The sequence below is a fragment of the Nematocida displodere genome (genome assembly GCF_001642395.1).
Source record: "Nematocida displodere strain JUm2807 chromosome Unknown 3, whole genome shotgun sequence".
Classification (NCBI taxonomy): domain Eukaryota; kingdom Fungi; phylum Microsporidia; genus Nematocida; species Nematocida displodere.
Genome location: NW_027138158.1, coordinates 291,228 through 314,845, shown reverse-complemented (window position 1 = coordinate 314,845; position 23,618 = coordinate 291,228). Strand labels below are relative to the sequence as shown.

The 23,618-nt window shown below is 49.7% G+C and overlaps 17 protein-coding genes across 17 annotated transcripts; 9 read left to right on the top strand and 8 right to left on the bottom strand.

The window, feature by feature from the left end:
- Window positions 1-60: 60 nt before the first annotated feature.
- NEDG_01156 (uncharacterized protein) lies at window positions 61-1,104 on the bottom strand (the record flags this gene model as incomplete). The annotated part of the gene is made up of 1 exon (XM_067688574.1): window positions 61-1,104. The coding sequence occupies one exon, from the start codon at window positions 1,102-1,104 to the stop codon at window positions 61-63; it is 1,044 nt and encodes a 347-aa protein (XP_067543762.1).
- A 96-nt stretch (window positions 1,105-1,200) lies between these two features.
- Window positions 1,201-2,883, top strand: NEDG_01155 (uncharacterized protein; the record flags this gene model as incomplete). Its single annotated transcript, XM_067688573.1, has 1 exon — window positions 1,201-2,883. One exon carries the CDS (start codon window positions 1,201-1,203, stop codon window positions 2,881-2,883), a length of 1,683 nt encoding a protein of 560 aa, XP_067543761.1.
- Window positions 2,884-2,901: 18 nt separating this feature from the next.
- On the top strand, window positions 2,902-3,111 carry NEDG_01154 (uncharacterized protein; the record flags this gene model as incomplete). The annotated part of the gene is made up of 1 exon (XM_067688572.1): window positions 2,902-3,111. The coding sequence occupies one exon, from the start codon at window positions 2,902-2,904 to the stop codon at window positions 3,109-3,111; it is 210 nt and encodes a 69-aa protein (XP_067543760.1).
- A 380-nt stretch (window positions 3,112-3,491) lies between these two features.
- Window positions 3,492-5,120, top strand: NEDG_01153 (uncharacterized protein; the record flags this gene model as incomplete). Its single annotated transcript, XM_067688571.1, has 1 exon — window positions 3,492-5,120. One exon carries the CDS (start codon window positions 3,492-3,494, stop codon window positions 5,118-5,120), a length of 1,629 nt encoding a protein of 542 aa, XP_067543759.1.
- Window positions 5,121-5,290: 170 nt separating this feature from the next.
- On the bottom strand, window positions 5,291-6,484 carry NEDG_01152 (tRNA (guanine37-N1)-methyltransferase; the record flags this gene model as incomplete). Its single annotated transcript, XM_067688570.1, has 1 exon — window positions 5,291-6,484. One exon carries the CDS (start codon window positions 6,482-6,484, stop codon window positions 5,291-5,293), a length of 1,194 nt encoding a protein of 397 aa, XP_067543758.1.
- Window positions 6,485-6,590: 106 nt separating this feature from the next.
- On the bottom strand, window positions 6,591-7,409 carry NEDG_01151 (uncharacterized protein; the record flags this gene model as incomplete). Its single annotated transcript, XM_067688569.1, has 1 exon — window positions 6,591-7,409. The coding sequence occupies one exon, from the start codon at window positions 7,407-7,409 to the stop codon at window positions 6,591-6,593; it is 819 nt and encodes a 272-aa protein (XP_067543757.1).
- An 83-nt stretch (window positions 7,410-7,492) lies between these two features.
- NEDG_01150 (DNA-directed RNA polymerase II subunit RPB4) lies at window positions 7,493-7,843 on the top strand (the record flags this gene model as incomplete). Its single annotated transcript, XM_067688568.1, has 1 exon — window positions 7,493-7,843. One exon carries the CDS (start codon window positions 7,493-7,495, stop codon window positions 7,841-7,843), a length of 351 nt encoding a protein of 116 aa, XP_067543756.1.
- A 124-nt stretch (window positions 7,844-7,967) lies between these two features.
- NEDG_01149 (uncharacterized protein) lies at window positions 7,968-9,437 on the top strand (the record flags this gene model as incomplete). Its single annotated transcript, XM_067688567.1, has 1 exon — window positions 7,968-9,437. The coding sequence occupies one exon, from the start codon at window positions 7,968-7,970 to the stop codon at window positions 9,435-9,437; it is 1,470 nt and encodes a 489-aa protein (XP_067543755.1).
- A 52-nt stretch (window positions 9,438-9,489) lies between these two features.
- On the top strand, window positions 9,490-11,991 carry NEDG_01148 (uncharacterized protein; the record flags this gene model as incomplete). Its single annotated transcript, XM_067688566.1, has 1 exon — window positions 9,490-11,991. The coding sequence occupies one exon, from the start codon at window positions 9,490-9,492 to the stop codon at window positions 11,989-11,991; it is 2,502 nt and encodes an 833-aa protein (XP_067543754.1).
- Window positions 11,992-12,048: 57 nt separating this feature from the next.
- On the bottom strand, window positions 12,049-15,183 carry NEDG_01147 (uncharacterized protein; the record flags this gene model as incomplete). The annotated part of the gene is made up of 1 exon (XM_067688565.1): window positions 12,049-15,183. One exon carries the CDS (start codon window positions 15,181-15,183, stop codon window positions 12,049-12,051), a length of 3,135 nt encoding a protein of 1,044 aa, XP_067543753.1.
- Window positions 15,184-15,341: 158 nt separating this feature from the next.
- NEDG_01146 (uncharacterized protein) lies at window positions 15,342-16,268 on the bottom strand (the record flags this gene model as incomplete). The annotated part of the gene is made up of 1 exon (XM_067688564.1): window positions 15,342-16,268. One exon carries the CDS (start codon window positions 16,266-16,268, stop codon window positions 15,342-15,344), a length of 927 nt encoding a protein of 308 aa, XP_067543752.1.
- A 98-nt stretch (window positions 16,269-16,366) lies between these two features.
- NEDG_01145 (uncharacterized protein) lies at window positions 16,367-18,433 on the bottom strand (the record flags this gene model as incomplete). The annotated part of the gene is made up of 1 exon (XM_067688563.1): window positions 16,367-18,433. One exon carries the CDS (start codon window positions 18,431-18,433, stop codon window positions 16,367-16,369), a length of 2,067 nt encoding a protein of 688 aa, XP_067543751.1.
- Window positions 18,434-18,467: 34 nt separating this feature from the next.
- On the bottom strand, window positions 18,468-19,064 carry NEDG_01144 (uncharacterized protein; the record flags this gene model as incomplete). Its single annotated transcript, XM_067688562.1, has 1 exon — window positions 18,468-19,064. The coding sequence occupies one exon, from the start codon at window positions 19,062-19,064 to the stop codon at window positions 18,468-18,470; it is 597 nt and encodes a 198-aa protein (XP_067543750.1).
- Window positions 19,065-19,290: 226 nt separating this feature from the next.
- Window positions 19,291-20,796, top strand: NEDG_01143 (uncharacterized protein; the record flags this gene model as incomplete). Its single annotated transcript, XM_067688561.1, has 1 exon — window positions 19,291-20,796. One exon carries the CDS (start codon window positions 19,291-19,293, stop codon window positions 20,794-20,796), a length of 1,506 nt encoding a protein of 501 aa, XP_067543749.1.
- Window positions 20,797-20,819: 23 nt separating this feature from the next.
- On the top strand, window positions 20,820-21,269 carry NEDG_01142 (uncharacterized protein; the record flags this gene model as incomplete). The annotated part of the gene is made up of 1 exon (XM_067688560.1): window positions 20,820-21,269. One exon carries the CDS (start codon window positions 20,820-20,822, stop codon window positions 21,267-21,269), a length of 450 nt encoding a protein of 149 aa, XP_067543748.1.
- Window positions 21,270-21,305: 36 nt separating this feature from the next.
- NEDG_01141 (uncharacterized protein) lies at window positions 21,306-22,862 on the top strand (the record flags this gene model as incomplete). The annotated part of the gene is made up of 1 exon (XM_067688559.1): window positions 21,306-22,862. The coding sequence occupies one exon, from the start codon at window positions 21,306-21,308 to the stop codon at window positions 22,860-22,862; it is 1,557 nt and encodes a 518-aa protein (XP_067543747.1).
- Window positions 22,863-23,059: 197 nt separating this feature from the next.
- Window positions 23,060-23,461, bottom strand: NEDG_01140 (uncharacterized protein; the record flags this gene model as incomplete). The annotated part of the gene is made up of 1 exon (XM_067688558.1): window positions 23,060-23,461. One exon carries the CDS (start codon window positions 23,459-23,461, stop codon window positions 23,060-23,062), a length of 402 nt encoding a protein of 133 aa, XP_067543746.1.
- Between the last annotated feature and the right edge of the window lie 157 nt (window positions 23,462-23,618).

Sequence of the window (23,618 nt, the reverse complement as noted above, 5' to 3'; positions counted from 1 at the left end):
AGTCATAGTACACAAACACACCTGTTTATTTATTGTGCATGGTCCTAGATACGCCTGTGCCTAGGCAGACAGGATGGCATAGAGCGCGGGGGCAACAAATAACGACATTGAAAAGGCAATAATCGACAGCTCTCCCAGCTCTTTCAACTTTGGCACCTGATTTTGCCTGCTGTATGTTTGAAGCATTCGAGCCCGGCCAAGGGTTAGCTCCTTGGCGTAGAACACTGAGAGGTACCCGAACGCCAGCGCACTCAACAAAAGCATCACGTGAGTGATGTCTTTGAAAAAACCGTGCCCAACCACCGCCATCTTTATCTGGCGCCCCAAACTAACAAGAATACCCGTTGCGGTAATAAAAACCATCTTCCACATGAAGGACTCTCCGCCCTCCATGTCTTGCCTGTTCTCTGCCACCCCGCCCATCGTATCCAGCAGTACTATAGCTATGGCCGTTGGAAGGGAGACAATGTAAATGTAGATTACGCTAACCAGCGAGTGCACGGGCAGGGAAAGGCCGTGGACTAGCCCCACTTCTGGGTTTTCGCCCTCTTCGGGCCACTGTCCTTCCTTGTTCCAGATGGCATGCAGCTCCACGAGCTCTCTGTCTCCTTTGGCTATGTAGTAGGTGATAACACATAGGCCTGCCCCGAACACCGAGACCATGGCGAGGTGGAGAGCAATCCTTCTTTTGGCAAGGATGCCTTTTTTCTCTTTGCGGTACTTTTTTTCAATCGCCCACATGCAGATGCACCAGTTGGCCAGGTTCCTTAAAAACTCTTCCCCCAGAAGCGTGTAAATCAGCAGAATCGCAAAAGATCCTTTGCTGCTGTAAAAGTCGCATGTTTTGACAAAAGGCGTGAGAAGAACCAGCGGCCCCATAAGAATGAAGTTTTCAATTACAAGCCTCTTGAAGTACTCGCTTTGCCAAAACTCTGCAGTGAGATAGGGATTTTCTTCTTTGCTCCGGGGTCCTGTGCCCTCTTCATCTGAATCAGCACACTCTAGGCAGTATAGATCGGCTCCTTTGTTTGTGCTTGGGATCTCTGGAGTGTTTCCTGGCATCTTGGTTTGTGGAAGGTCTGTTCTCTGTTCCTGTTGTTTCATAGCCATTAAAAATTTGTAGATGGAGAATTTATTTCAGCAACCTTGCATCATCTTGCTTTCTTTTTTGCCTTTCTCTTTACTTTTTTATTTACAGCGATGTCATTCTACTCCAACCAGCAGACAGGACAGCAGAATACAAACAGCAATCAGTACAACCCGAATCAGCCACAGGCCCAACAATCACTTTTTGGGCAAAACCAAGGCTTTGGACAGGGAGTAGGTCAGGGCATGGGCCAAGGAATGGGCCAAGGAATGGGCCAAAACCAGGGTTTTGGACAGGGAGTGGGTCAGGGTTTTGGGCAGAGCCAGGGAGTGGGCCAAAACCAGGGTTTTGGGCAGGGCGTGGGACAGAGCTTTGGGCAGAGCCAGGGACTGGGCCAAAGCCAAGGAATGAGCCAGTTCCAGACACAACCGCAGACCCAACCACAGCAGTCGTCACTTTTTGGGCAGAGCCAGGGCCTGGGGCAGAGCTTTGGGCAGAGCCAGGGCATGGGCCAAGGTTTTGGGCAAAGCCAGGCACCAGGGCAGCAGTCGTCACTTTTTGGGCAGAACCAGGGAATGGGTCAAGGCCTGGGGCAGAGTTTTGGGCAGAGCCAGGTACCAGGGCAGCAGTCGTCACTTTTTGGGCAGAACCAAGGCCTGGGACAGAGCTTTGGGCAGAGCCAGGGACTGGGCCAAAGCCAAGGAATGAGCCAGTTCCAGACACAACCGCAGACCCAAACACAGCCACAGACCCAGCAGTCGTCACTTTTTGGGCAGGGCCAAGGCCTGGGACAGAGCTTTGGGCAGAGCCAGGGCATGGGCCAAGGTTTTGGACAGAGCCAGGCACCAGGGCAGGCCCAAACACAAGCGCCGCTTTTTGGGCAGAGCATGGGGCAGAGATTTGGGCAGGGAAGTGCTGGAGGCTTTGGGGCTGGGCAGGGGTCTTCTCTTCTGGGGGCCAATGCAGGCAGCGGATCTTTTAACTTTGGCGGGTTTTCAGGCGCAGGCGCGGGGACAGGGTTTGGAGCACTTCCGCCGAGCGAGCCCGCCAAGACAGCCGGTCTGTGGGGGAACACCAGCATGGGGGGACCAAACACCACCTACTACTCGGGCGCAGGGCCAACGCAGTCGTTCTCTACCATCAACGCCGCACTTACAGGCAACCCGAACCAGGAGGACACGCACCACATGCTAGAGTACCTGGAAAAGGCCTACGACCCAAAAAGCCAGTTCTATAAGTTTATCTATACCTTTTACGACGTGCTTGAGGAGGGGAAGGCCAAGCCGCAAAAGCCCGTGGATGTACCGCAGGAGATCTGGGACCAGGCAGAAAAACAGAACCCGTCGCCGGAGACCCTTTCTCCGTTTGTTGTCTTTGGGTATGAGGGTCTCTACGAACGGCTCTCGCAGCAAAAGAGTGTTATTGAAAGACTAGGCGGGAGCAGGAAGTATCTTGGGGAGAGGGTCAATGAGCTGGTGGAGGGAGGAATTCTCAAACTAACAAACAAGATTGTCTCCATTTCCGATAAGTACAACACTCTCCTGGTCGAAGTGCTTGAACAGATGGGGCGGGCCCTAGGCCCCGAGTCCAGCCCAGCCACGGTGCATTACGAACAGCTTGAAAAGCGGGCAGGGCAGCTGAGCGAGTGTTTAAACACCTTTAGCGAGAAGATCACGCTGCACAAAAGAGTCTTTGAGGCGGACAAAGCGGCTTCTGTTGTGAGCGTGCTCGAAGAGCAGAGGACTATTCTCTTGAACATCGTAGATACCCTCAGAAAGAGACTAGAAGACAAGTAAATCCTTAATTTTTATTTTATGGACAAGAGTGAGTTCCTGCCAAGCATTATCCTTCACATCCTCCTGGACAAGCTTCTGGCAACCAACGCCTTCTTTCTTATTTGGATCTTCATTGGGTATGCTCGGTGGAGGTTCTATCTGACGTTCTCAGATGTAGAAATAGCCAGCTGGGTAGTGGGCACTCATGGGGCAGATACAGGGGTTGGGGTGGGTAGGAAAGGCATCTAGGTCTTTTTCTTATCTCCGCCGTGTATAGCCACCGCTTCAGTACTCGTATGCAAAGGTGGGGGAGTTTTGTCTAAGGTAACAGCTAAATAGATGATCCGAAAAAATAGTTTGCGGGTGAGGGTTTGTGGGTTGAGGGTTAAGGGTGAGGGTTAAGGGTGAGGGTTAAGGGTGAGGGAGAAGGGTGAGGGAGAAGGTGAAGGAGAAGGTGAAGGGCGCACTTGATGCGCCCGTACAAGGCCACAAACCCACCACACTTCGCAGGGTTTTGGTTTTGTGGTGGGTTCGGGTTTGTGGCAAGGTTTTTCGGGTTAGCCGCCAAAAGAGGAAAATTTCACAATAGAATGTCTATATATAAACTGTAAAAAGTCTTTTTTATTAACATGCCTATAACACAAATCGAAAACCTTATGGAAGAGAGCCCCCCAATACACGACATCACGCAAGATACCCCCAGTACCGATGCAGTGAAGCCATATCTTCGAGGTTTAAACCTTTACTATGCAGCAATCAGTGCCATTCTTGGCGCCGGGGTGCTGTTCATGCACGTGGGCATTGCCGATGGAGGCATTTGTGCCTGGATAATGGCTGTGCTGCTTTGCGGTATCAGCGGCACTGTTGTCTCGGCAAGAACGTATAGGATGGCCATTGACATGCTCCGGGCTACTGGAAAGGAAGAAGGGTACCAGCTACTTCCCGTGACAGCTAACTTCCTCCGCATACCCACGGACGAGACAGATCCAGAGAGACAACATGTCAAAAAGTACGCCACCACCCAAGTTGAAGCCGCTCCACATAACGCCAGCCCCAACCCACCCAGGCCTTCGCTAACCTTTGGATCGCTTGTGTTAGATGAACACAAGGCTGTTCGCATATGCCTCAACCTTGCCATCGTTTCTCTTAGTGCGGGGTCACTGATTGTCTACCTGGGGCTCATGTACCAGTGGGTCTGGGACATAGTTGATGTCTTGCGGGCTCACACCCCTTTTGGCGTCTTTCCCTCGCTCACCAAATGGGGGAGCTTTGGAGGCTTGGTCCTGGTGTGCATGTATCTTGCGTACTTGCCCACGCCCGGGGACAACAAGATCATAACCACAATTTCTGCAATTTCACTGATGCTGCTAACAATCATGGTTTTGGCGATGCTGTTGATTGTGCGGTACAGCTCCTCCTTTGCCATTACAAAGTGTATTACCTTTTCGTCGGAGGCCTGGAAGGGCATGGTAGTTGGAAGGCACTTTTCGTTTTTGAAGTTTACAGGCGCCGTTGCAACCATCTTTTTTGCCATCAACTCCCAGCAGAACATGCCGGTTTACTTCTCACTGGCCAAGCCTAAAAGCAAAAAGGCGTTCTTCAAAATCTTCTCAATAGCCATGATGGTTGCCAGCAGTCTTTTTTTGGTGGTTGGTGTGTGTGGATACTTTATCACTTTTGCTAGTAGTTCTAACTACAACTTGAAGCTGGATAACATTCTGACAAACATTGGAACAATTCTTGAGCATGTCCGGCCTTTGCTAACCTCCGCCCTGTTTAAGACCTTTTTACTTCTCACAACGGGCATTAAGGTGCTTATGATTCCAGTGCTTCTTTCGGCCTTTATGTGGCAATGCGCAGCAGCCAAGAACGTGCTCATTAATGTGTTCAGCGGGTACTTCAAAAACTACAAGGCCAAAAGCATCTTCAGAAAAGCAATTGGCCCGGCCCTGGCCGCTCTGGCGCTGATTCCCGTGTTTTTAAATGTGGATCTAGGCTTTATCATCAGGGTTCTTGGTTCAGGTTCTGGCGCGTACATCATTTTGTTCATTCCAGCCTGGATTGTCCTTCGAGGCACGCACTCCAAGGACGGCGAGTCTACGTGGCTCCACTATATGGGTGCTGCCTTTATGGGGCTCGGCTTCCTTGTTCTGATAGCGTACACTGTCATTGACAGCACACCTTTACGCCGGATCTTTGAAACACCGCTACCCGCTACCCCCAAACAGTTGCCTATTTGCTTTCCTGATTTTGACTAGTAACTAGCCCGACCTAACCTCTCACCTTCCCGAGCACTAGCCCGAACAGAGTACACAGGTCTGGCAGAGCATGCTCCTAATGCCCCACCAATAATAAACAGTTCATGGACGCCTTAAACTCCAAAAACCTTGGAACCAAACCCCCGAACTACCCCAAACCGTTATTTATTCTATGATGTTTTGCCAAGAAGAAAGCTAACCAGCCACATTTCCTTGGAAGGCGACACTTTGCGAACAAGTCTCTGGGTGGAGACAACCTTCCTTTGCATAGCTTCTTCTATTTTAGCTACTGCAGACTCTCCTGGGTGGATGAAGAAGTATGCATGCACCCTTCCCGTGTTTTTGGCTCTGCTTTCTATTTTTGGAAAGTGTCTAACGTATTGGAGCGTTAGTTCGGGCAGGTTGAGGATGTAATGGTCAAACAGCTCAATCTCGCGGCTGCCTTGGTTGTACGCCTCGGTTACCTCTTCTAGAAACACCCCTGCATCCTGGTTGCTCAAATGAACTCTATCTTCCAGCTGATCATTCCAGTGGCTGCTTCTGCTTTTTATTTGCAGAGGTTTCCTATTTAGGACAATGCTCTCTTTAAAGTTTTTTATACTGTCTGGATTCAGGTCATTCGCCCAAACCCTGGCCCCGTGCAGAAGCGCCAGAATCGAGAAGGGCCCAACCCCACAGAACATGTCGCAAACCGTGTCTCCCCGCTTTATCACCTCAACCAGCCGGTGTCTTTCCATTTGAAGCTTTGAGTTCCAGTACACTTTGTCGTAATCAATGGCAAACCTTAGCCCGTTCTCTTTCTGCACGGTAGCATAGGTCTTTTCTCCCTGCAAGTGCTCTATCTCAAAGTTCCTAAAAACACCTGAAATGCTTGAGGCTTTTCTTATAACCGTTTTGCAGTCTTTTATCTTATCAAACAAGACCCTAGAAAGGATTTTCTTGTGCTTAAGTGCCTCTTCTTTGATGTTCAGATGAATTATACCCCCTACCTTGTTGTAGCTAGACTGATACTCCTCCTCCTCTATCCCGGCCCGCTTGAGAAGCTCGGTGTGCGTGAAGTACTTGTAGCTGAGAACAAGCTCGGCCTTAATGCCTTTGTCGGCACTCCCACGGGCCAGATAAAAGATGTCTGTGTTAGCCACGGCCTCACCTGGGCCAACAACCAGGTAGACAGTCTCCCTGCTCTCTTCCGGCCGCTCTTGCTTGACCATCTGTCCATGAACAATTCTTGGGACTCTCTCCACCACCAGTAGGTCTGTTGCCCGTCCCAGTATCTCGCTTGCTTCTTTTTGATTTATTCTTACTAGCCTGCATGGGATACTCTCCTGGTACATCCCGCTTTCTATGTCCTCATACACCCCCATTGTCTGGTAAAATAAAAGTTTGTCTTCTCAAGGCCCGAGATGGTTGGTGCAAACCATCCGTCGCCTACCCGCCACCAGCCTGCTAGATCTCTTTTACTACACCGCCCTAAAAGCTTTTATTAGGGGCCTTTGGTATCCTAGATACTTTAAGGATCTCATTGTAGAGTGCATTGTCTTTGGCGGTGAGGGGGTGCTCTGTGCTTGTGAGGTTGTTAAATACGCCCCCCAGGTCGTGGCTGATGCTATTGCTTTTCAGGTACTCCCGAACGTGCTTGGCAACCATGTCTTTGGCCTGCTCCTCACACACCCACCACCCACTCTGTCTCGGGTCTTTCGGGTCTTTCGGGTCTTTCGGGCTGTGGCTAGGGCTAGGGCTAGGGCTTTCGGGGTGGTCTTCCGGGTGGCCCGAAAAAACCCGAGCTTCGCCTCCCTCGGCCTGTGCTGGCTCGGACATCTCCAATTCGGTCTGTGTGCTCGGATGTGCTCTGAGCCGGGATAAAAAGCCGGCGGTTTTGGTAAACTTGTGCTCAAAGTCTGCTAACAAGAACAAGTACTTCTTAATCATGGGACCTGTCCAGTCTATTTCGTGTGTTTGGTTGCAGTCACATCGGAGCGTTACATGCTCTTTCTTTATATGCCCTTTGTCGCTTACAAAGAAAACGATGTGTTGTGTGGTGCTATCTACAATATAAAAATACTCAATGCCTTTGGCTCTCTGGATCTGCTCAATGGGGAGAGAACACAGACAGTGAAGGAACCGATTCTGGGCTCTGAACCTATAAAACATATTCAGAGCAACCTTTTTGATCTCAAAGAGATAGATACTTAACTTATTTCTTTTCTGATTTCTTTCTTCGCCATGGTTCGGTGTATTCACATCTACCATTGCACTCTGCAGCTCAAAGAGGTTATTGAATTCCTTCATATGAAAAAAATAAAATTCAAATAGCCATATATTCACCCGGGGCTGTTCCCATAAAGCCTGGGAAACCCGAAGAGTATTTTATTATGAAAATTCTCTCCCGTGAAGCAGGAGACTCCAAAGCGATATCTTCAGTTGAAGCGTTTGCTTTGCTTGAGAGAATCCGCGAAGAAAGAAGAACAGAAGGAAGCGAGTCTTTTCAGAGCACGCTTGAGTACTTAAAGGCCTGCTCGTTCATTGGCACACCTTCCTGGGCCGAGCGGGTGCGCAAAATACTGACAGAGGGGGACATGAGTGACAAAGAGGCTTCTGCAGTGATTAACCTGGGCCCAGAGAGGCACACAGATGCCAAAGCCCTCATTCCTTCGCTGACGCGTTTTGACAACTACTCCCTTGATGCGCTCCTAAACGAAATATCCGATACGCCCAATGCCTAGCACCTGGGCCATCCATACCCATACCCCACCCCCGCTATAGACCTAATGGCTAAGTTTTGGTTCAGACCAATAGAAGGTGAAACAGTTAGCCAAGCACTTAATAACAAAAAGAGAGTGTTTTACCATGCAGAGCAAATGGTTCTTTTTAGAGGCGGCGGTGTTCTCGTTGCTTCTGGCACAGGGACAGGCCTTCTTTTCCGAGGGAAACATGCGCTGTCGACTGTTTGGGATAAACTACCAGGACTGTCTCAATTCTGTCTACCGCCCCATGCCAGCGTACGACTCGTTCCTGAACAGCTTCAATGTTCCCGTTCAGAAGGAGCAGGCCTGTGGCTTCTCTCCGTGCAAGATAGCTCTCCTTGGGTCGGGGGCAACGCGCTTTTTAAGCGTTGCCCAAACAGCACACCCCCCCGGCGACTGTCTCTGCCTTGGGATAACCTCCTGCGGCTGCGAGATGATTTCAGACGTCCACGACCACCAGCACCCTCTCAGCCCCCCCGAGCCCGCGCCGTACCACCCGCCCCGAACACACACGGTGAGTATTGGGTCTTCATCGGTGCAGGTCGTTACACATACGGTGCAGGTCGTTTCAACGGTAAGGGTTACGGAAACGCCAGCGGTGTCCACGGTGGTGCAGGTGCAGTCGGTGCCCCTGGCCCTTCCACCGGTGGCCACGCCGGCTGCCCAGGCAAGTGCCCCGCCCAAGCCGTCTGACGCAGCACCAGGGAACAGTGCGCCCGCGGGAGGCCATATTATAACCATTCCATACTCCACGGTGCTTAAAACGGTTGAGGTGACTGTGCCTGCGTATAAGACAGTGACTCGGTCGCAGTATTTTGTTAACACGGTCGACAGCTACATCACCCAAACGATGACCCTAACCAAAACCCGAACCGTTACCAAGCTAAAAACCCGAACACAAAAGCTTACCGTCACAGAAACAGTAAGCGACCACATTGAGCGGACCAGATTCAGCACCGTATACGTTCCCTCAGTGAAAACAGTCAACAACACCAAAATGCTCACGGTTTTTGACACTACGACCAAAGTCCTTACAGCCACGCTCACAGCCACGCCACAGCCCACGCCTGCGCCTGCACCCTCCACAGCCCCACAACCACCAGCACCTGCGCCCCCCATAGCCCCACAGCGCCCTGCACCGGCCCAGGCACCCTACAAGCGGCACAAGAAGAGGCCTGCAAGGCCCCAGGCTCCGCCGATGCCCGCTGGTTTTAGGCAGCCACAGCCAAACGTCCAAGCACTTCCCCAACCCCAACCTCAACCCCAGGCACAACCCCAACCCTTACCCCAGCCAGCACAGGTAAAGTATGTGGTGGTAAAAACGGTTAAGAAAAAAGAAGTGTGTAGACCAATGGTAAACGGGTGCATAGATGTAAGTAAGGTGATGAGCGGGGCGTGCGAAATAGGGCCAAGAGCAGACGCCTCCACAGAAAAGTGCACTCCACCGCGGCAGCTCTCAGGTGCACTGCAGATAACGGATACCCCCGCCCCGAAGCCTCAAGACTGCAGTCCTAACTGTGATACGGTTGTTAAGACAGTGTACGTTAGAGCAACACCTACGAACAGAGCGTAATAGTCAAATAAACTTTTATTAGTGTTTGAATTTTTGCAGAATCGAACTTGCAATGTGGAATGCAGAGGCACTGTGCTCGAAAGGCTTTTACGGGCTTAGGGTGGAAGAAATACCAAAAAACGAGATAAAAAAGCTAAAACAGGAGAATGATGTTGAGATAGTAACGGAGGAGTCTGTTGAGAGGGTGAAGGAGTCGCTCAACCCCGAGCTGTTTGCCAAGGCCGAGGGTGGGTTGCCAGGGGCATACATCCGAGCGAGCAACAGTCGGTTCATGGCGTATGTTACCAAGGGGCAGTTCAAGTTTACCTGTGCAGACTACTTCTTTATCTTCCACGAGCTTATTACTGCGCCAGAGCACATCTGTGAGTGTTTTGCTTTGCGAAGAAAGCTTCGGATTGGTGCGAAGTCGCTTTTTTACTACGTGAAGAAGCTTTCAAACATAGGGCTGGTGAGAAAAATAGGAACGGACTCAATTGAGCAGCTTGGAACAAGTGTTTTCCCCCAAAAAGACGTTATTGAAGAATTTGATGCCCCGAAGTGTTTTTTAAAGCATGTCCCGATCTACAAGCAGGTTTTAGACATGATTCTTATGGGGAACAGCGGCATCGCCACCCAGGACCTGAAGGAGCAGCTTGGAATGAAGAGCAGGCAGGGGCTGGTCATTCTTAAAAAGATCATCAACGACTACAAAGACAAAATAATGGTTGTTACCGAGTTTGAAGGAAAGCTGCGGCGCTTGAGGTATATCTCAAAGGCTGCCTATCTGAAACAGAAGCAAGAAACAATGTCCAGGCTAAAACAGACGGTGCCAATGGCTGAGCAGGAGTCAATAAGCACGGGGGTGCGGACAGAGGTGATTGAGGAGCTTGTTCTGAAAGAGGGGGTTATTTTCTGCAACAAGCACTTTCTTCAGAAGCTCTCCACATCACTCGGGGTCAAGCACACAATTGACAAAAACACAGTGATTCGGACAGCAGAAACATCGCCCAAAATAGACATTTTAAGGCTCTTCATTAAGTACCCGAACAAAACAGTCACCAGACATTTGTTCAAGGCAGAAAACATTTCTGAAACAAGTGATGACGTCATCAATGCAGTAAAAAAAGAAGGGTACAGCGTTTTTACCCTGGACACGACAAAAGGAACAATCAGCTACGCTCTTGACGAGCCAGATGCGCCCACCGCGCCGTCAGACGCCAAGGAGGCAGCCTCGTCTACTGGGGCGCGGTATTTCAAGAGCGTGCTGGTTGGGATGTACGAGGACATGTACGTCTCCATGGACAACGGATACCTCTCCAGCAAAAAAGAAAGAATCCAGGCACTGTTTGCGTTCTGGAAAGAAGAAAGCAAGCCTGTCCTCCAGACATACCAGACAATTGAGGAAATGCCGCTATCACTGTTTTTCTCTCTATTTCCTATTACGGAAAAAGGAGTGATCCGGGAAATTGAAGAGTTTTATCGGGATACGTGCCAGTGGAGAGACATTACCTACAAACACTTCAGAGAAACCTTCACAAACATGGCCGGGAAAACCATCTTCTCCAAAAACTACCTGAAGCTTCTTAAACAGTATGTTTTTGAAATGACAGAGCTAAAACTTATCAAAAAGCTGCCAAAAACCAAGCCCCCCACCAGCACAGACGGGGCTGCACCCGAACCGTCCCATAGCTTAGATGTTTTTGCACTGGTCTCCGCCCCTCCCCCAACACCCGCCACACACGCCCCAGGCACTAGTGCCTACATCCCCCTGCCAAAGCGGGAAGAAATACTTCGGCAGATGTGTTTGTCATTCACCAAGTACACCCAGGAGCACCGAGCAGTAGGCGAGGCCCAGAACAAAGCCTTGCTGCTCGCAGTGGCCACTGATAACGTAAGAAGGGCAGACATCTCACTGCCGGCCAAAAAAGAGCTATTGTCTATGTTTCTGAAGAAAGAGGCGAACAGGCGGACGTACCCCCTTCTTAGCCCGACCAAGATGAACGGTATCTCCCAGCACGCCTCCTCGATCACCCTTCTACACCGCAGCTATGCATCGTCCGAGGTGGCCGAGATAGTGCCAAGGATAAAGGAGGCTCTGCAGAAAGAGGGGAAAATAGAGTTTTTGGACGCATTCACGGGCACAGACTTTGCCCTTCTTGAATATGTCATTCTTTCCCTAAACGGCATGAGCGTTGTTAGCCTTCCCAAAGCGGTAATAAGAACAAACAATATTTGCGCCGCACCAATTCTTATCAGGGACGAGCATAAAAAGCGGTACAAAGAAAGTATCAGCTACTCCTCGGTGTTTAGCATTGTGCACCCATTCAAAGATCCTTTGACTGCGCATAACAACCTCTATTTCAACGCCTTTTTCCTTTTCAGGTATCTTATTCACACTGGAAGCTCTTCCATCACTGCCATATTAGGAAAAGTCCCCTTTATCTCTACTTTTGAAATTGAAGAAGCAGCAGCTGCCTACCCTTCTGTATTTACTCTTTCCCACCAAAACCAAGCACCCGAACACAGCATTCTTCTACTGGCCCAGACGTACCTTGGGTTTAGCACCAAACACTAACCCACAACCCGAGCACCCAGACACTCACATCCCGAACACAATAAAACTCTTTATTCTCTAAAAGTCCCTTACTAGGTTGTAGGTTTTCAGCGTGCATACAAGCAAGCCCAGGGCTTCCGTTATATCCTCGCCTATCGTGCCAATGTTCAAAAAGCCCAGCTTTTCTTTGAAACACTGTTGATAGTCTTCTATTCCTAGGTATGTGGACTGGGAGTTTCTTGTGTTGGGGTGGAACCCTTTCTCGTATAGCATGCTATCCACGCTGCCAAGGAACTCGATGATGTTGGCATTAGTTTTTTTCTGGTGCACCAGTGCATTTACTTGGGTACTCTGGAGTGCACCCAGAATTAGTTTCTGGCAGTAATTAGGCCGGGCGTTCTCAATGCTCTTGTACTGTGCCCGCAAAGCCTGTTCGGGCTCCTTAATGGGTGCTTTTCCTTTTTTGTTAAGTAGGTGTGGCATGTCTCTAAAAGCCTCATAAAACCGTTCCTGTTTGGCATAGGGCGTCTTTGCATTTTCCGGCGATTTGGGGTAGCCGGGCAGGTTTTTCAGTGTTCTATCTGCCAGTTTGATGATAAAAAGTGTTGTTGGGTCTGGCCTAATGTAGCTTTCCAGAAAGCCGCCCCCTCTCTTGAGCATATGCCCTTTGGCGTCGTGGGTGTGTCTGTGGTGCAGGTTCTTCTCTTTGCAGATGTCGCCGTAGTACCTGCACAAAAACTTGAAGTTCAGGTGCGCATCAAAGAATTGTGGTATAATTACTCTAAACACTTCTATGTTGATGTTGCTAAATAGAAGAGTCAGCATAAACATGTCATAGTCGGTAAAGCCTTTTGAGTGGTATTTCTGGATTACGGTGTCAAAGGCCTCTCTTATGTCGTCTATATCCATCATGTATTGGTTTAGATTTTGGATGCGATCAATGACCCGGTCATATCCTTGGTCTATGTAGATGCGCTGAATCATGTTTGGCATGCCTCGGTTGTGTATATCGGTCATCAGTGAAAAAACGGTGTTTATCAAGATCTCCTGGTTCTGAACTTTTGCTTCCGACTCCTTAGACACTTCTTTTAAACTTTTCCCCCTCACCAGGCGCTTTCCCGGTTCTTTAGTCGCTTCTTTAGTCGCTTCTTTCAAGCTCTTTCCCCTCACCAGGTGCCTTTTTGACCCATGTGGGCGTGTTCGGGCATTTTCTTGTTTTTCTGATACCTGATAAAATGCAGAAGCTCTCCCATGGTTAAAGCTAGCCCTTGTTGGCACGTGTTCGGGCATACCAACTGCTGTCTGCGAGGTAGACCGGGATAGCGCGACTGGCCTTCTGAGGCTGGAGTCTGTGCCTATACTCTTGGTGAATCGGGTTAGGCTCTGGGTACTGGTTTCTTGTGTAGGTGAGGGGGTAGGCGTAGGTGTTGGAAGATCAAAAACAACATTGTTTTGTCTCTCTCCTTGCGACTTGCTTCTTTTCAGGATGGATTGCAGACCACCGCCTCTTGGGAGGGTAGACGTTGGTGTGTGGTGGGGGTTTTTTTTGGCTCTTGGAAGGGTAGATGATGATCCGAACTGCAAACAGTTGCTTCTTGGAAGACTGGATGTGTTTGTCGTATTCTCTGCTGGGGGTATGAGATACGTAGATCGTGAAAGCTTGGTTTGGGCAAGACCCACTGCTAGGCGTTGTTTTTCTGCTATGCTCTTGAGTTGTTCCCTGAGTTCTTTAACTGTCTTTTTCCTCTGCATGAGAATGGTCAAGTCTCGGGAGTTGACCCACTTTATGTCTTCTTCTCTTTCTTTACCCTCGGTGTGTGAGTTGTGGTAGATATCACCCACTTCCTTCGACTCATCACTTATGGGACTTTCTTCCACACTATCCATATCGAGCACCATATTAGCTAGCAGTTCTTCAGCCTGTTGGTGTAGGCTCTTTCTGTTCTTTGGTGGGTGTGGTGGTGGCACAGCTCTTTTTTCTATTCTGGCGTATATAGCTCCCAGGTCCTGCTTTGGTTGTGGAATTACTTGTCTCTCGCTTGTTTTTCTTTCGGGAGATAGCCGCTTGTAGCTTTGGGTAGGCACAAAGAGAGATTTTGGTGGTGTTTCTGTTGGGGCGAGGGTCCTCTCCACTGTTTGGGTTGTGGCGCGTGGTTCAGTCGCTGTGTGGGGCAGGGCGGGCAGTGGAATGGGCTGGATCGTGGAGCCTACTGTTTTTCTTCGGGGTGGCAGTCGGGGCCCAGGGTTCTCTAACTGTTTGGGCTTGAGGGGTGGTGCTGCCCCTAGGTTCATGGATGCAATGGATGGAGACTGTGTTTCTACCACCGTGGATTCTACCACCGAGGACTCTACCATTATGGACCCTACCACAGAGGACTCTGCTACTATGGGTACCATTGGGCCGCGTGTTTTTCTTGCGGTGGGCGCTGGCTTCTGGGCAGACCCTGGGCTGCCTAGGTTGATAGAATCTGCCATGTTCGGGTAGTCGTCTTCACTTGAGGTAGTTGACTGGCGCAAGTTGTTTTTTCTCAGAGCATTAGCCAATGCCTCCTCGGGCCAGATATCCTCACTGCTGCTTTTGTCCAATGGTGGCATGTAGACGTGATCTTCTTCACTTGAGTCGTCTTCTAGATCTCCCTCCAGTCTTTGCTTTCGGGTTGCTTTTTCTGCACCTGTGTCTGGCATAGAAGCACACCTCCTGTGCATCCGGTTTCGGAGCTGGACATCTTCGGCGGTGGTACTGGTGCCTGGGGTGTTTGGGTCTGCGCTTGTGAGGCTGGAAAAGCTGGCCACTTTTGTGTTCGGGGCACTTGGGGGGTGTGCGCTGTTTTCATCGAGAGTGGTACAAAAATCAAAATGTGTAAGGCTTTTGGATAGCTGAGTGGGAGAGGCGGGCACTGGTTTCTTGAAATAAAACTTGGCGAGGTTTGCTCCTTTCTTCGGGCACTCGGGCCTGTTTTCTTCTTGGTGGTAATAGGACCCCTGGGTTTTGATATGTGCCAATGGTGGCGACATAGCGGGGAAGTTTTCGGGCGCCCCTGTCTTCTTGGTGCTGGGGGTTCGGGATAGAATCTTCTTAATCTTCCCAAAAGTCGTTGAAATCGGGTTTTTAGACTTGTGTCTTTCCTGGCGAGTCGGTGCGTTCTGGTCGAGTGAACTGGATGCACAAATACCGGCAGCAAGCCACATTACAGCTATCAGGCAAATTTTCATAATGGTCATGTTCTAATCTTATTTATAGCTTTAATTTGGTCATCAGTGCGTGATTTAATTAAACACACAAACATCTTTCCTAATATGGAAAAGAACACATAGCCCAAACAGCAAATAGAGGCTGGGTTTCTGTGCAGCTGGTGTTCATATGCCAGTCTTTAGACTGTGAGCACCTCAATGGTAAAAACATCGGTGGTCTCTTCGGGGTGGCTGATGTCTATTGGGCTCCCCGTTACAATCATTATCTTAGGAGGGAGTGTTGCTTCTGTTTTGATTGTCCCCGCAATAATGCTTTTCTCCGATTTGTAGAGGATGGTTGTTCGCTTTCTTTGCTTTATGTCCCAGGTGTAGATGTTGCCATCCATGCCCCCAGTCACAAGCTCACTCGGACCTACTCCTTTGAGCATTGTTACGGGATAGAACACTTCCTGGCCCCCCTTTTCTTTTTTGTGGGCTTTGAAGACATAGCTTGTTGCGTCAACGCCTTCGGTGAGGTAGTCAATAGCCACCTTCCCCACTGCGGTGCCGTATGCCAGCACCTCTCTGTCCCCCGCACCAAGCACCACTGCTGCTGTAATGGGCGCATTTTCAAGCAGGCTCTTTCTTTTGGTCCTAACTCCACTTTCTAGGTTGTACATTTCTATTTGGGTCCGGTTAGTGACGTATATGACCATTCTCTCCTCTCCAAAGACAGACTCTATTTTTGAGCTCGTTCTAACCACCTTAGATATGGCGCAGCTGCTAGTGCTGTAAAGAACTATCTCTCCGTGGTGGAAGACGCATGCAAGGGTGTTCTTGTATGACGTAATGCTTAGTACTGCTGGGGCAGTAGACGTGTCAGACTTTCTTGTAAAAAGCCTTTTGGCGGTGTTTCTCTCTACCTCCCAAACGCTCCCATCCACATCCCCAGCATAGACCTTTTGGTTCAGTCTGTGTACTGACAGAACGGGCGCTTCCATCTCAACCACCACAAAGGCACCGCTTTCTGTAAGGTTTTCAATGTACAGCTCTCTATTCCAAAGACCATAAACTACCCCTTCCCCGTACTCTGTGCAGGATACTCCATGCTTGCTTTGGATGTGCATAAAATTATTTTCCAAACATCCTCCCTATTTGAATTGAAGGTTTTCGGGTTTTCGGGTTTTCGGGCTTCGGGGTTAGGTCCTCTGTGGCGGGGCATCCACTAGCCCTCCCTTCCAAACATCTTTTTTACTAGCCCAAGAGTGTTCCTGGAACACTTTTTAAAAATAACATCGGTTCCCGTCACGGTGCCTAGGGCGTAAAACAGAGCATACCTGTCTTTTTGGAAGAGCAGAGAGAGGGTTTCCTCTGCATGGTCTATCTTCCCATCGTACATCTTTATCAAAAGTGCTACCACCTCGCAATAGATGCTTTGAAGGTTGTAAAGGGCCAGGGTTTTCAAAAGCAGACCTAGTTGGGCAGTTTCACTGTTTCTTATCAAACTATCTTGTTTCTGGTAGTGGCTTACTATATATGGTAACATCTGGTTTTCAATTCTTTCAATTAGAAAGTCTCCAGTGCTCTGAATCATTACGACCATTAATGAGAGCAGGCTACTCCGTGCACTGTGCCCAAAGTCATACTTGTTTAGCTCGCAGAATATTCGGTTGCAGACCACCATAGTATTGTCTTTGTCATTGGTAAGCGTGCTGTGAAGGGGTTTTTCCGGGCTCGGGCTTTGCGTCTGCTGTGGCTGTGGCTGGGGCCGTTCCAAGACGCTTAAAGGGCCGAGACTGTGGCTCCGAGCAATCTGCTTTGGAAGCCCATACACCCGATCGTCCACCCCGGAATCTAGGTGGGTGTACGACTCAATAATGCAGACCGCTAAAGGAACCAGGGCCCCTAGAAGCGTGGCATCTTCTGTGGAGAGAAGAAAGATAAAGGAGTTGAGCATTTGCTGGAGATGCTCTTTGCTGAAGTAGGTTTTGGCAATGATGCGTCCTAGCACTCTGCACACATACTCTATTTCACCCATACCCACACCCACACCCTTGCTTACTCTAAACCTATGGTCCCTTGCAGCATACTCCATTCGCTTAATCATCCTCCCTAGCTCCAGTGCTATGTCAACCGTTCTTCCCTTATAGGAGTACTCCACCAGTGCATTGATTATGTTGAGAGAGAGACCCACACTCTTCCTATCCCGAAAAACCAAGCTTAAGAAGTAGTCGTACGATGAGCCAAGCTCTGCTTCCAGGTCTAGAGCCTTGGCCGCGGCCAGCCCGTCTAAAAACGCCCTTTCCCCGCTAAGACTGAGAATCTTGCAGAGAGCTTCTCGCCGAACACCACCCCCCATAACAACCCGAACACCTTTGCACACCTCAAAAAGATTGACTATCTCCACCCCACTAAGCTTTCCAATCAAAGCCTCAGTAACTATACCCTCCCCGCCACCCAGGCACACCAGCCTGGTCATTGGAGTGTCCGGGTGCTCAGGGCCTATCACATCCCGAACATCTCGCAAACCCCGAACATCCCGCAAACCCCGAACATCTCGCAAACCCCGAAGACCCCGCAAATCTTGGGTGGACCAGAGCCCAGCCAGCCACTCTAAAAGCAGCTTTCTCTCCCGATCCTCGCCCACCCCAAGCACATTGACCCGGTGCACCACCCTCTCAACAATGCCCGCGCAAAGGCTTCTTTTGTAGGCCCAAATACCTCTAAGGACCTCGGCCCGCGAGGAAACCAGCTCTTTAGGGGGCAGCTCAGCGCACTGCGAGACAAGTTCAGCAATGTACTTCTCCATGGCCTCGGAGACAGACGCAGGGTCTTTGGTGAGCAGGGTTTCCACGAAGTGGGCTCTACCCTCCTCCGATGCCCGGGAAAAGAGCGTTGTCCCCAGCGAGCTAAGCCCTGCAAGCCACTCCACGCTCCTGCACCAGACAGCTGCTCTCTCCTCCAGCCCAAAGACAGAGCTTAAACTGCCAAGCTGTGCAACCGTCCACTCCATTAAAGCAACGGTTTTTTCTCTGACCTCTTTGGGGTACCTTCCACAGCAAACCTTCATGTACGCCGAGAACAGCCCTGGGGTGTACTCTGGGGCGTAGCAGAGGCGAAGCACTTTCTCGTGCTCTAAGCACCCAGGCACATCGGCAAAGCCCAGGGTCTTGAAAAGAATGTACGCTTTTACTTTCGGGTCCACCCTCTCCCCCCGCAGCGTGTTCAAGACCTCTTCCATACCCATGCGCCCGTGCATGTATGCAGCTACCCAGTCTTTGGAAGCGTCCATAAAATAAAAGTAAAAATATCCTTTATGACGTCCTTTATGCTATGCTTGGCGTTGTCAGATAGTCAGCCAGCCAGATGAAGCCATTAAATATGCCATCTAGCCCCCCTTCGCGTGCAGAGCAGGTGATTAGTCGCCACTGCCTTCCTGCAAACAGCTGGTTGGGCTTGATCAGGCTAACCAGGCTTTCTTTCGTTTCTTCTATCTTAGACTCTGGTATCATATCTATCTTATTTGCTAAAATTAGAACAGGGCATTTGTTGCCTGCGGCATCAGTGTCTTTGTCTAGGATCTTCTTAAGCTCTTCAACCGCCTCCTCCCACCTGTTTCTGTCCTGTATGTCTATCACGTAGATAAGTCCGGACAGTGCGTCGGCATAGAACGCCCAGAGGGTTCTCAGCTTTTTCTGGCCCCCAATGTCCCAGACTGTTATTGTTACGCTTTCTATCTTTATGGTTTCTACATTGAATCCTACAGTTGGTATGGTGGTGTTGTTGCCTGCTTCCCTTGAGTGTTTGGCGTGCACGCCGTAAAGAATCGTTGTTTTTCCAGCATTGTCCATTCCTACCATAAGCACTTTCCTCGGTGTTGGTTTTGAGAAGACTTTAATCAAGTTACTTACGACGCCTCCCATTAGTAAACAGAAAAAATAATTTCATTTATATTGGCTGAACTCTAATAAATTAATCTGGCAGAACCTTTCTTAATTTTGCGCAACAGACCCTTCCCAGATGCCGCCCCTGCCCACTGCCCCGAACTAACCCAGGGCCTAAATATCCCAATTACTTAGGCCAGGTTATTGGAGTGTTTCAATACGTGTTTTAGAGTGTGAATTTAAGCACGGGCAATGGTGATGCATAATGAAAGCCTTGGGACTGCTCGCAGTAATTAAGGGAGTACTTGCAGCTGCAGATAACGGCATATGTGCGCTGATTAGGGGGAATGCCTTACAAAACAACCTTTGTTACCTAGCTAGGGTAAGAATGGGGAGTCGGCAGCCCTGGATGCTTGGGCAGAACATTCCTTCAGCTAGAGCGCTCATTCGGTCTGGAAACATGCCATTTACCTACCAGATGCCTCCCCTCCTCTCGCCTGTGCAAGGCCTAGGGCAGGGCTTGACTCTTGACCACACCCTGGACCACACCCTGGACCATAACTTTGACCACACCCTAGACCACACCCTGGACCACACCCTGGACCACACCCTGGACCACACCCTGGACCATAACTTTGACCACCCAAACACCTACCCGAACGACTACTCTACCGAACTGTCCCGGGCCAGGTACGCCAACGAGCAAACCCGAACACACGACCTGTCCACCAATAGACCCGAGGCGGTGGTAAGTGCTGTTTCTTCCACGAACGGGTCAACTACGGCCGTAACGGCAAGCACGCCGGCTTCTTCAGTCGGTCCTTTGGGCAACTCCTCTCTCCCGGGATCACCACTGTCTTCGGGCTCGGTGTCCTCCATGCCCGTGCAGGGCCCCAGCCTGCCCACCAACCTTGTTATAACCATAGCAAGCACGGATAAGCAAGGCCGGGTCTCTGAGAACGTTGTAAGTAAGATAGTAACTGGAAATGGCCTTGTAGAGAAAGAATTTCCCAATCGGGAAATTGACTCAAATGACGTCATTTCTGATCTGGAAAAAAAGACTGAGTTTGTAGAACACACATCTTCTGAAGAGAAGCTTCTGCCAAGAAACCAAATCCTTCAAAAGCTTGATGCACTTCTAAACCGACTAAGCCCAACAACCCGCCAAAGAAGAAGGAACCTAAGACGCCAAAACCACCTAAATCACCCAAATCACCTGAACCATCGCTCTTTAAGAAACCTTCGCCATCCATCCCCTCTAAACACCCAAGACAACTACGACTCTTCTTCAGACAGTTATTCACAAGTAGACCGCTACCCCAGAGCTGTAGACCGCTACCCCCAAAACAACCCGAACGTCCAACAAACTGCCTGGCTGGCACATCTGGCTAAAGCAGTTAACAGCATCCAGGACCAGCTAGACACTCCATCCCCATACCCCAACCAGGCATCTGGCCCATCTCCTTTGCCAGTGCAGTACCCTGAAGACTCCTCGCCTACCTATATCGACCACTCTCACCATGTACACTTCCAGCCAACCCAGCCTTCCTATCCACCGCAACCCTCCTACCCCCAGCCTTCCTATCCACCACAGCCTTCCTATCCACCGCAACCCTCATATCCACCACAGCCCTCATATCCACCACAGCCACAGCCACAGCCACCCTACCCCCAACCCTCCTACACACCCTCCTATCCACCTCCCCAGACACCTACGAAGAAAGGCGATGTTATATACATACGAGCCAGCCATATCCTAGACAGATACTAATAAATCTTCTAATTTTATTTTTCATGTTCAAAGAGCTGTATAAGGACGTTCTTCGGATAGACGCAACGGAGGGACACCTTTCAGACGAAAAGGGAAGTAAAATCTTTCCAGTTGACAGGGAGCTTGACAAGATTCTTCCAGAATGCTACAAAATTCCAATCAGAGGCAGTAAGGAGGACAAGCTTGAGAAGTTTTCCGAGGGAACGCTTTTCTACGTCTTTTTCAACCACTGCGGGGAAAGAATCCAGAAGGATGCGTACGAAAGACTTCTCAAGCTCGGGTGGCTGTTCAGCAGGGAAATGCAAACTTTTGTTCAGATTGTTAAAAAACCAGGCAGTTCAGGTCTTATCCTTTACTTTGATTACTCTATTTGGAAAAAAGTAACCAAAGAGATAAGTATTGACCAGGAGTTCCTTAGCACGCTTGAAGGGGGGCTCCCGGGGCCAGACGGGGAGCACCGGGGCAGTGTATAGAAAAGCAGCCATAAACGATCCTTCATTATTTTTTTTATGTACACCGAGAGAGCACTGAGCAAGGCCGCTCCGGTGGAGTACCTGGAATGTGTTCCTTTTGACGAGGGAGTCTTTTTTGTTGCGCCCACGGCCTTTGTCAGGTACCTGGCGCGCACAGACAAGACAGAAACCCACAAACTAGCTATGAACCTCGGCGACAAAGGAAAGCTTTTCCACGCCGTGGCAGACAAGAGGGGGGAGAGCGTTCTGCTTGTCTTCCAGAACGAGCAGCTGCTCTTTTCGTGGGCGGAGAAGAAAGTATGCACCTCCCCCGCCATTGCCCCGCCCGTTTTTGTCGCTCTTGAAGAGAACAAGGCTGTTTTCTTCATGTACAACGCCATCCATGTCGTAGACCTGGGCAGCATGCTTGCAGGGGCGCCCCGGGCCACGGTATACGCCATCACGCCAGACGTAAGGCTTGGGGACCCGAATGCGATTGTTTTTTACCCGAAGCGGGTCATTCTTGGGGGGACGCGGGTGGTGGAGATGGAGTATGTGGACGTTCTTGCCGAGACAGTTGTTCCAAACGAGAAGCACACGCTTTACGAGCTTGAGGTGGCCTTGGCGTCAATAGATAAAAAGATAAGGGTGAAAAACTTTGTTCTTATCAAACCTGAACCAGTAACTTTTGCCAGTGAACAGATTACCAAAGAGGTTTTCACTGAATGGGGGATGGTCACGGCCTATGAAACGGGGATAGAGGTCTACCAGCACAAAAACCAAGGGTACTACCTTGCCTACGTCTACAAGTGCTCCCCGGAGCTGGTTCAGGGCCGGGCTACCCTTGGGCCCAAAGCCAGAGTCTTCCTGAAAGATAAGAAAACCTTAGTTGAGGTACTGCCAACTGCCCCAGTTAAAATAGCTGAGGTTGATGAAGACGCCCGGGTCTATGCACTGGGGGCACACCTTCTCACCCTCTCAAACAAAAACACGCTTATTTCAACCCGCCCGAAAGAAGTGGCCATTCCAGCGCCTGATACGCCCAGAACCTTACCCGTTCAGGAAATAACAATCCAAAAAACCCTAACCCAAACAGCGAATGAGTGCCTTACCTGGCTAAACAGGTACAAGAACCTCGATCTGTCCCTGCTTAAGGGAAAAACCGAAGAGGAGCACGGCATTATTCTTGAAAAGATCCTTAACGCCTTCAAAGCCGACGTAACAGACCGCGTTCTCGTTCTGGCACTCTCCCTCAAGGAAAAGCTTATCTACCTCCAAGAAACGGTCGAGGCACTCACCCAGCAGCAGCAAGACCTGCTCTCTAAAACAAGCGCCCTGGCAACCCGAAACAACGCCATTCTCAGAAAAACGTCAAGGCTGTTCTCCAGCATTAAAGAGACCTATGCAGCAATTGCCACCCAGCCAACTCCGTTCACGGCCTCAGAGGCCCAGGAGATTGAGGCACTGAGAGAGGAAGTAGCTGAACTATCTGAAACCATCAAAATCACCCCCTCCCTCCAAAGAAGAGAAGCAATCCTGGAGGGAAGACTTGCCTTCCTCAAGCACCAAAACATCTTCCTCCGCAAGAAGATAAAGGACATAGACACCGATTAGGACCTGTTCGGGGTTTTCGAACGTTCGAACAAAAATATGCTTTCGTCCGGGATCGAACCGGAGGCCTCATCCGTGTGAAGGATGCGTGATACCACTACACCACGAAAGCTCAGAGATAATAATGGAAAGGATAGCTGTCTATGGGGCACTAGCTGGCTACTGGTTGGAAAGCCCGAAAAACCTGGCCCAAACGTTTATTAGTTGATGACGTCATACTCCTTTTCTGACGTCTTTATGATAATCTTTCCATCTGTCCTTCTTATTTCTTTGATGCCTGTGGGGAAGGTTCTTTCTATCTGTCCATTGCTAAACTCATACGTTATAACTGATGTGTTTGAGTCGTAGAGGTACTTATAGTTCTTTCCTTTGTTAATGACATAAATGGATCCATCGGATAGGGTATACTTCGTCTTAGTGGCTGTTGTTTCTTTGTTCTTTACAGTTTTGTTACTTAGCTGAGTCTCATACTCTTCATTCAGACGTTTTAGCTTGTCTATCTCTTCTTTCAGCAATTCAACCAGTGAGTGTTCACCATGTGTCTTCATCTTTGCAATAATACTGTCTATGCTTTTAACTTTTTCCTTCAGAACCTCCTCCATCCTTATTTTATTTAAAAATACTTTGTCCTACTAACCAACACCAGCTATGGCCTAGGTACGTGTACCGTGGTGGTCTAGGCATGTGTGGCCTGGCGTGGGTGCTGTGCTGTAGCAGTGTGCCGTGGTGGTGTAGCCTGGGTGGGAGGGGTATCTTGTT